Genomic DNA, 10,520 nt, shown 5'->3' on the forward strand with positions numbered 1-10,520 from the left:
GAGAGTCACCTAGTCCAACTCCCTGCCATGTAATGTAAGATATAAAGCATTTAAAAGGGAGTTGCTCTCATCTCATTTTGCATAGATTTGGCTTATTCCCCCGCCCTCCCAACTACTCTAAACAGGCTGCGCAATAACTTTCATGCCAACAAGTCCCCTCTATTTCAAAAGCAGCTGTCGTCGTGGCTACAGCTTTTAAGCCATGCTGCTTTGCGAATGCTGTTTTCTGTATGATTGTTTCCTATTCATTTCTACTGTCGTGGCCAGGGCTGTCTTTAGCAGATGTGGTGCCGGGGTGCAAATGTCCACCCAGTGCCCCCAAATTACCACGGATAGTGTTGGGGTGGCTGTAGCTGCACACTGCCAGCCATCTGGGGGGAGCGCAACTCTCCTCTATGCCACCGGCAAAGCCGTGCAGCCGCTTGCTGAGGCGCCCCTGAGAGGCCGGCGCCCTGGCGCGACGCACCACTAAGCCCTATGGCAAAGACGGCTCTGGTCGCAGCTCAATGCAAACTTGGGAAAGGCATGTAGTTAATCTGACATGCTGAGGACCGCAGATAGGCACTTGATCTGCGCATCTCGCTTTGGCAGAGGCAGCAGCCCAGACAATGGCACTCTGAAAACGACGAGCAACTTAGAAACGGAATCTCAAATCCAGATCCTGCCGTTTTTATCCAGAACATATTGCAAATGCTCAGAGATGAAGGAGCCGTTTTCAAATCTGCCATGAGAGAAGAGGGTGAGCAGCTGGTAAACTACTGGCCTTTAATGAAGCCCTGCCATATTGCAGCATCCTCCATTATTGCCAGACTTAATTAGTTCGTTCTACCATGGCAGTCTGGAGGGACCAAACCCTTACTGTGGACAGCCGTAATAACTCTTTCCGCTTCTCTTTGTTTTTACCCCTTTCCTAGTGAAATTTGGCATCTCCGTGGAAGAGGTTTAAAATACACTTTAATTAGAAAGATAGACGTTAGAGGGAAAGCCTGGAATTTGGTGAATATAGCCATGGGCATGCAGGAACATTACAATCACTTTGTTGGAGCAGATCAATGGCCCATCTGGTCCAGAATTCTGTTTCCTGTAGTGTCCGTCCAAATGCAGGACAGGAAAGCATTAACCCTTCCCTGTTTGTCCCCAGCGCCAGGTATCCAAAGGAATGCCGCCTCTGAATGGGAACGTCCCATCTAGCTATTGTGGCAGTAGCCATCGTAAGCCACCATTCATTGCCATATTGTGTAATGGTGAATTGCAGAAGTTCGTTCTGTGTTGTCCACAAGTCTTTCCTTTTGTGTCTCGAACCTCTTGGGGCTCCTGCTTTACCTTGGGCAACCCTGAACTCTATTCTTACTCGTGAGAAACTTTTCTCCACCCAATTTCTTCTTCATGTGAATCCCAGTCCAGATGTTATTTGGCGAATACATTATCTGAAAACTTAAGATTCAGTGGGTCAGGTCCAGACTTGTCCACTTGCAGATGGAAAGGTTTTTGTTTGTGAAATGGACCAAGATGCAGTAGAGGTGATTTTTGCCAATTCCCTGTGCAGCCGCCAGTGCTACCTCCTGTGTTCAGCAAGAGGGTCCCCTGACTTTCTGGAACAGCTGTTTTTTTAGGCAGGGGTTGCACAGCAATCTGCAGAAGGAATAAGTTAAAACTGCTTATCTCTCCCACCCCACTCCATTGTTACCTTGTGCCTACAACATGGACTTTGTGTTTGAAGCTTTAACTGCTAGTATGGGGAGCAATATATTGCTGCAGTTACTGCTTTGATCCTGCTGGTCTTATGCACGTTAAGAGCATTTTATGGCTTACTTTTATGACCAGGTAATTTGCCCTAAGCTCACCCTTACACCGTTTAAATGTTCTCCAAGTCATACAAGAAAATTAAGTTGTGTTGGACCATTCACAAATCGGGAAAAATTCACAGTTTAATAAAGACTTTTGTTAGGGTCAACCAGTGTTACAGAATAGGGAGCAAGCTTCACTGGACTGGGGATTAAGCAGTAAGAGTAGAACACTACACTGCAGGGCTGTCGTGCACTACTGTCTTTGCCCACCATGCAGTACAGAGGTAAAAGCAGTGAATAACAATGCAGTTTCGTTGTTAGTTAATCTCAACTTCAGCCCAGCTTTCAACCTGCAACAGGGGGTCTAATTCACCCAGACAACATCGCAGAGTTGTTGTATCCTACTCAGAACCTGATCTGCAGTATGAAAACTGCAAGACTACTGCTTCCCAGCCATAACCCCTTGCAACTTGCAGTATGGGGATAATGACTTGTCAGTGAAACTCTAGAGCAGGGGTAGGCAACCTAAGGCCCGGGGGCTGGATCCAGCCCAATAGCCTTCTAAATCCAGCCCACAGACGGTCCGGGAATCAGCATGTTTTTACATGAGTAGAATGTGTCCTTTTATTTAAAATGCATCTCTGGGTTATTTGAGGGGCATAGGAATTCGTTCATTCCCCGCCCCCCAATATAGTCCGGCCTCCCACAAGGTCTGAAGGACAGTGGACCAGCCCCCTGCTGAAAAAGTTTGCTGACCCCTGCTCTAGAGAACCACTTGCCCGTCAGCATGGCCAATGCTGAGCTAGATGGACCAAATGGTATGATATAAAGGATCTTCCTGTTTTCCTGCTTTTTAAAAAACCTGTTAAGGCCCAGGGGGTTTCCAGATTGTTGCTATTTCTGGGTGGGTTTCAGTCGCTTACTGACCAATTCAGCTTGTGCCACTATAGTCGATTAAGAGGTCTTGTGCAATGAACGTGTGTTCCCCAAAGTCCAGACTTTTGCAGGACCGGAATGTGCTTTGATGCACGGAGATGAGCGCTGCAACCTTTGACTGGACTTAACCGTCCAGGGGTCCTTTACCTTTTTACCTTTACCATCTAGGACTAGGTTCCCAACAAATAAGGATGAATGCTCATTTAAATAGCCGATGTTGTCTCTTGTTGTTTAGTCGTTTAGTCATGTCCGACTCTTTGTGACCCCATGGACCAGAGCACGCCAGGCACTCCTGTCTTCCACTGCCTCCCCAGTTTGGTCAAACTCATGTTGGTAGCTTTGAGATGTTTGTCTAACCCCCTGCAAACAAATCCCCTGATAAAAGCTCAATAAACGGAAGCGCTCAAAAAATACCAGGTTTCAAAGACAGCTTTCCCATTGCAATTGTGTATGAACAGCACCTCTAAAAGAATGAGGTTTTTTCGGGGGGGAGGGGGAGAAGAAACGTGACACATTAAGAGGTTTACGTTTTATTTAAAGCATTCTGTAATATTCTGTAATATTCTTCGTCTGTAACGGAATCCTGTAATTGCGTTTTGGAAACTGTATGTCAGTGCTAATTAATGCATGTCCCTGGTCCATTACTTCGAATTTGTAATGCATATTTACAATGCAGGCAACCTGGGTTTCACTTACAAGGAAGTCCCATTAGGTTTAATGGGACAATTGCTAGTGCTTACAGCCAAGAAGTTGCTACTGTGCATGTTTACACACAAATAAATCCTACGTGTGGGGACTGCCACATTAATCTGAAGCTAGTGCTCAGGACTGAAACTCTATTATGATGCCACTAAGTCACATCTTAACCTTTTTTGGGGGGTGGGGAGGAAGTAAAAATATATCACGAATTTTGTATCAGCATGCAATGGAGAATATCCAGAGTGCAATTTGAGGTCTCAGACCACCAGTTTACAGTCCTTTGATTCCATTTAAAGCAGAGTTTCCCAAATTTGGGTTTCTCCAGCTGTTTTTGGACTACAGTTCCTACCATCCCTGACCACTGGTCCTGCTAGCTAGGGATGATGGGATTTGTACTCCACAAACAGCTGGAGACCCAAGATTGGAAAACCATGATTTAAATCAACTTTAATGAGACGGCACGTTTTGAAAACTCTGTAAAAAAAACAAAGTTTGAAGATACAGTATTATCAACTGTTGTTGTTTTTTACACACACAGGATATGAACCTGATCGACATTCTCTGGAGGCAAGATATAGATCTTGGAGCAAGGCGTGAAGTTTTTGATTTTAGCCAAAGACGGAAGGAATACGAGTATGAAAAACAGAAGAAGCTTGAGAGGGAGAGACAAGAGCAGCTTCAGAAAGAGCAAGAAAAAGCCTTCCTAGACCAGCTGCAGCTGGATGAGGAAACAGGAGAATTTGTTCCTATTCAGCCTGCTCAAGCCATTGAATCAGGAAATACCATCACATCTAATAATTATTCACAGGTAAAAAAACCTCCCCGACTTCTTGTCATGTGATCTACATTTTGGGTCCCCCCCCCTTTCCTAAAGAACGTTACTGCAAGTCTCCAGAGGAGCAACTATCTGAACAGCAGGGGATTGATACAATTTGTGAGACTATGGTTATATACAAACTTATTCAGGAAGTAAGGAATCCCATTTTGTTTTTATCATAGTGCTACGGTTTCCATTTATTGCTCCATGGGTTCTCTTGAAACTTCTGATGAAATTCCAGAAAGTACAGATGCCTATATATTTTCTGATTACTATCTGTCCAGCATAGAACTTGTATAGCCAGTCTTTCAATACTTAATGAGAGTCTTCTTAGATTACATTGTCCTTTATTCTAATCCTCCCGCAAGCACACCCAGGAGATTTTAATGATTGCACCCAGCAAGTTTGTTTCTTTAATGATCTTGTTGCATTGTGGTGTGCTTTTTTGTGCCTTTTTTTATTTCAAAATAAAATTCTATAGAGATCTCTCTCTCTTTTTAAATCTATAAAGAAACAGGTTGTCTGAACTTAGTAGAAGTATTACATAATTGCTATTCTTTATCTGCAATCTACAGAGCGTTCACATCTCCAAACAAGATGCAGATGACCTGTTCTTTGATGACTGCATGCAGCTTTTGGCAGAAACTTTCTTGTTTGCCGATGACCAGGTAAATCTCCCAAGTCTGATGTTTTTAATCTGGCCTCTCCTTTACAACAATTAAAATCCATTTTCTGTCTCTTTATCGGGTGCTGGGATACCTCAGATGGTGGAGCACGAGACTCTTAATCTCAGGGTTGTGGCTTCAGCTCCCACCCTGGGGAAAAAGGTTCCTGCATTGCAGGGGATTTGGGACTAGGTGATCCTTGAGGGAGCTTCCACCTCTACAATTCTGTGATTGCAGTGTCCTGATTAATGGCATGCATTATGCAACAAACACATTTGAATGTAGATTGTCATATCAACATACTGCTTTGCAGGTGGGTCTCTGGTTCCATCCATGGCACATCCAGGTTGGCCTAGGCAAATTGTGGTCTGAAACCCTGGAAAGCTGCTGCAAGCCAGTGTATACAATACTGTGCTAAATGGACAGGTACAGGACTTGCTATAGCCACAGAGCCTAGGACTTGCCGATCAGAAGGTTGGTGGTTCGAATCCCCGCGACGGGTTGAGCTCCCGTTGTTCGGTCCCTGCTCCTGCCAACCTAGCAGTTCAAAAGCACGTCAAAGTGCAAGTAGATAAATAGGTACCGCTCCAACGGGAAGGTAAACGGCGTTTCCGTGCGCTACTCTGGTTCGCCAGAAGCAGCTTAGTCATGCTGGCTACATGACCCGGAAGCTGCACGCTGGCTCCCTCGGCCAATAAAGCAAGATGAGCGCAGCAACCCCAGAGTCGGTCACGACTGGACCTAATGGTCAGGGGTCCCTTTACCTTTTATGTCCCTACTACGAAATACCTCTTTCATTGCCAACAGCCAACCTAAGAACCAGCGAGTTTCAAGCGTAACAGACCAAAAAATAAATAAATCTGTTGCCTGGTATTCCAGGTTCCCTCTGCTGAATTTCTGCCAGCGGCACCTTCTGAGATGGACAGCAACCAGGTCTTTGTTGAATCTGATCGGATGATCCCACTTGACCCGGCTCTCCTACAGTCTACCATTCCAGAGTCGACAGCGGTAGATGCTGAGACAACACAAGATATAGAACAAGTTTGGGAAGAACTGCTGTCTATTCCAGAGCTGCAGGTAACAGCAGTTGTCAGCGCTTGAACGAAATACTAAATAATCAAATTTATTATTACTATTAAATAACACTTCAATAAGTAGCCAGATACTGGGGGCAAATATTTATACTAAAAAAGGCAAATCCGAACTTTTGACATTTTTGCCCTTCGATGGTGGATCCTCCGGTCGTCTTGCAACTACTGTATATTTACAAAATTAAATTTTGGGTTTATGGGGTTTAAGGTAGCAGCTTGAAAGGTTCAGTTACGTTTACTCATCAGTCAGTATTTTGTAGAACATGAAAAGCAAAATGTTCGCCCGTATTGGCAGTTTATCTTTCAGTCCAAACCTTTGCATGCTTTTTATTCAAAAGCAACGCATGCTCTGCTCAAGACGTTTGTGTTGAGTTTCTAGCCTTACGATACAAATCTAATCTTGAGTCTCAGGGCTGGCACCGGACTTGGGGTGGGGTCTTTTCTCGGTATGCTGATGCCCCCAACCCAACTAACCAGGACCAAGTAGTACTCCTGGCAGGCCTCCGAAACATGCTTCCGTGGGGCTACGCTACTTTTTCTGAATTGTGCCTAGGCTTGACTCTGATCCATTCTAGCAGGCCACCATCTTATGTTACCCAAAATGCAATGCCCTGGCCAATAGATCTAAATTTTATAGCTCAGTGGGCTGGGGTCCTACATATTTTGTAACCAAGATGGTGGGCAGCCACTGCCTGATGGAAAACTGGTGACTGATAAAAGCAGCACAGCTGCCCATTGCTGAAAAGCATCTGGGAGCCTGGCAGGGAGAACAGTGAATAGTGGCATGGCTGGGTCTTCAAAGCACCTGACTTAAGATAGCTGTCAATGTTTCCCTTTTTAAAAGGGAAATTCCTTTATTCTGAATAGGATTCCTCGCAAGAAAAGGGAAAAGTTGACAGCTATCTTGTTGACTGGAGGTGCTGGGCCTAGTGAGTTCATGTAAATTTAGCTCCACCGAGCTTGGGGCTTACTCTCCCCTAGTAAGGCTTGCTTTACTGGTTTTCCTAGGGTCTGTACGGCAAGGAGGGGAATAGCGTTTGTTTTTCACTTCCAAGAAGCTGAACAGAAACCCCACTTCAATATGTAGCACTTTTCTCTATGAACATGCAATTTGCACAATGAATGGAGTGATTAGCATTTCTGCCAAGGTATAGCTATGCTTCCATTTCCATTTACCTCTTTGGATAAACCGCTGAAAACTTCTCTGAAGCCCTTTTTCAGCTTTATCCAGCCCATGGAATGTTAAGGCAGCAGAGATGGAAGAGAAAGCATGCAGCTTTTAAAAAAACATTGTGTCGAGTGAGTACTCCAAAGCAACAGTGACTTCCACAACTACCAAGGAAATTAAAGCAACTTTTTAAAACGTGGGGGCAGGAATGTATATGGCACAGAGGCTGGGTCTTTTAACTGTCCAAGACACATGAACAATTATATTTCATAGGTATCCTATGCACGGTAGCGGGGGGGGGGGGGATTGCAGCATTTTACCAAAGGCAAAAAACTTAAATGTGAATGCCAGGAAGATGCAAATTCCTAATACAGAAGTGTTTACTTGAGGGAAGATTGCCTGCAACAATTAATTTGTCAGACTCATCAGATATAAGTGCATCCAAACTAGCCAAGGGACTAGGCACATTCTCCCCCCTTTAAATATATAGCAGGCATCTTTGTAGAATGCAACATTTGTATAGTCAAAGGCAACAGGTGACTGAAAAAGGAAAATGCTGCAACCTATAGTTTCCGAAGTCTCAGGTGCCCCTCCCTTTCCCCTTATCCCAATTATTCACATTGTAGAAGTTTACACATGCTAAAAGGGAGTCTTTGCAGTTGCCTGCATTTCTCCCCTAATTCCTGCTTTGTATGGCCAGCTCTTCTGGCCCTGTCGGGTATACAGAAGCAATAGCAAAAAGGGACGACAGCCAAATGTATCACCTCCAAAGCACAAGAAATGCATCGACTGACGAGAGTTTGCTAGGTGCACAATGTTAACTGTCACACGGTAAAACTTCATCACGTGTATTTATCATTGCTGAACTTCTCTCTCCTATTTCCTTATAGTGCCTTAACATTCAGAATGATAACCTGGTTGAAGTAGCCCCAAACGCATGCTTGGAAAACGCATCAGCAGAGGCAGAGATGAACTTTAGCTTTTATGATTCAGTACCTGCTATGGAGAAAGAAGTTGCTAACTGCAGTCCAGAGTACCTGAGCCCTCTGGAAGCTTCCTTTTCCAGCATGCTACTGCCGGAAGATCTTAGCCAAAACAACACATCATGCACAAGCACAGATTTTTCTGAGGATTTCTACTCTTCCTTTGTCGGTGTGAATATGAACACGTCTCCCCCACCGCCAAATTTTGTGGACCAGGCAATTGCTGGCTTTTTAAACGAACCTATCGATCTTTCAGAGTTTGCTCAGTGCAAAGCTTTTAACCGTGACCTTTCAGGAAATGCCCCAGAATGCAACGATTCCGATTCTGGCATTTCGCTGAATGCGAGTCCCAGCACAACATCTCCCACTCACTCTGTTGGGTCATCTTCCATCTCTAGAGATACAGGATTTGGATACAGCGATTCTGAAATGGAAGAGATGGATAGTGCTCCTGGAAGTGTGCCACAGAGCAATGCTAAAATGCATTCATTTCAGTTCTATGCTCCGCTGTCTCCATCCCCGGGACAGAGTGTCTCAAATCCTGAATTGCAGCTCACAAGCGTACCCAAAAAAGAATTGCCTGAAAACCCTGGTCATGCTGAAGCTCCGTTTGTGAAGGACAAGTCCTCCAGCCAACTTGATGCTCATTTCAGCAGAGATGAGCTTAGGGCCAAGGCTCTGTGTATCCCTTTCCCCGTTGAAAAAATAATCAATCTCCCTGTGGATGACTTCAACGAAATGATGTCCAAAGAGCAGTTCAATGAGGCACAGCTGACTCTGATTCGTGACATACGAAGGCGAGGCAAGAACAAAGTGGCTGCTCAGAACTGCCGCAAAAGGAAACTGGAAAACATAACCGAGCTGGAGCATGACTTAGGTTATCTCAAGGATGAGAAAGAGAAGCTCCTCAAAGAGAGAGCAGAAAACGACAAGAGCTTGCAACTGCTGAAAAAGCAGCTGAGCACCCTGTACGTCGAGGTCTTCCGCATGCTTCGGGATGAAGATGGCAAGCCTTATTCACTTAATGATTACTCACTGCAGCAAACAAGAGATGGTACCATCTTTCTTATTCCCAAGAGCAAGAAGCCAGAGACTAAAATATGAAGATCAGGGAGACTAATGTTCTCTCAACAACTATTTTTTCAATTTCTTTTCTACTCCTAGGACTTCCTAGGATGCAAAATATTTCCTTTCCTCCCCAAGTGACTTTACACAAATGTCTCTTTACAGTAAACTATATGAATACACTTAAAATCGGTGTAAGGCAAATGTATGCACAATGGGTAGTACTTTTATAAGACACTAGTTCCTTTTTTTATATAGTAGCAACTCGACTAGTTCCTGTTCTAGTGTAAATATTTCAAAATTTCTTATTTATATACTGTTCCTATAATTTGTTTTACCTAACTGTATATCAAGGGTGATTTAAGACTTTTAATCCTAATTACTTACAAGACCAATCTTGTTTTCATGAACATTGTTTGATAAAATATGAATGAAATGTTTGCAGTTCCTTGAAAATTTTTACTTGCTTTGATTTAATATGAGATTGAATGTAGTGTTAGTAAACACACATACTAAAGGAGTATTGTTAGGGCTCAGCCCAGCCAAAATAACTGAACACTCATTACAAGAATTAAAACTGTTCTTTCATTGAAAGGAATGGAGTATCAATATGCTTAATTTGGGGCTGGATTGTGTCCTTAAAGCTGAAATTTTGCTTTGCATACAAATGTATGCTCCAAGTAATGCTAATTTTTAGATTTTGTACGTTAAAAAATAAACGGCATATACTCTTGGCCTCGATTGTTTCATTAGAATGTGGCCTTACCACAAGGGTTTCCACTTGGGCTAATATACCTGCAGAGCAGGGGTGGCCAACTCCCGAGAGACTATGATCTACTTTCAGAATTAAAATCTGGCAATGATCTACCCCCTGGACTGGGGGGACGTCAGTTATTGAGCTTTTTTAAGGGAGATCTACCAAAACCTCACAGGGGATCTATCTACCAGTAGATCGTGATCGACCTGTTGGACATCCCTGCTGTAAATCTAATGGGCAAGACATCCAGCATGTCTCACCGCGCAACAACTTTTTACTTAGTGGAATGTTTCCTTCTTGCCCTTATTGACTATCGCATGCTCCTAAAATCTGTTCCAGAGGGTCTGTCAACCCTTTGGAGCAGTTTTTAGGAAAGGGAAGCCTACTTACACGATCATAGAGTTGGAAGAGACCACTGCTACAATGAGTCTAACAGGTAAGAAGAAAATGTCAAACAGTTCTGTTGGTATGGCACAAGACTCTTAAATCTCAAAAGTCATGGGTTTGGCCATGTTGGGCAATATCCCTACACTGAAAGTTGGTCACCCATTA

The 10,520-nt window shown here is 43.8% G+C and overlaps 1 protein-coding gene across 1 annotated transcript in view; it reads left to right on the forward strand.

The window, feature by feature from the left end:
- NFE2L2 (NFE2 like bZIP transcription factor 2) overlaps positions 1-9,945 on the forward strand; it is a 30,763-nt gene extending 20,818 nt beyond the window's left edge. The window contains exons 2-5 of the mRNA XM_081890524.1: positions 3,961-4,230; positions 4,815-4,907; positions 5,784-5,981; positions 8,054-9,945. Of these exons, the coding sequence (XP_081746650.1) occupies positions 3,961-4,230; positions 4,815-4,907; positions 5,784-5,981; positions 8,054-9,250 (1,758 nt within the window). The 3' untranslated portion in view covers positions 9,251-9,945. The remainder of the gene's footprint in view (positions 1-3,960; positions 4,231-4,814; positions 4,908-5,783; positions 5,982-8,053) is intronic.
- Positions 9,946-10,520: the final 575 nt, after the last annotated feature.

The sequence above is a fragment of the Podarcis melisellensis genome (genome assembly GCF_964234715.1).
Source record: "Podarcis melisellensis genome assembly, chromosome: 1".
In the NCBI taxonomy this organism is placed as follows: Eukaryota; Metazoa; Chordata; class Lepidosauria; order Squamata; family Lacertidae; genus Podarcis; species Podarcis melisellensis.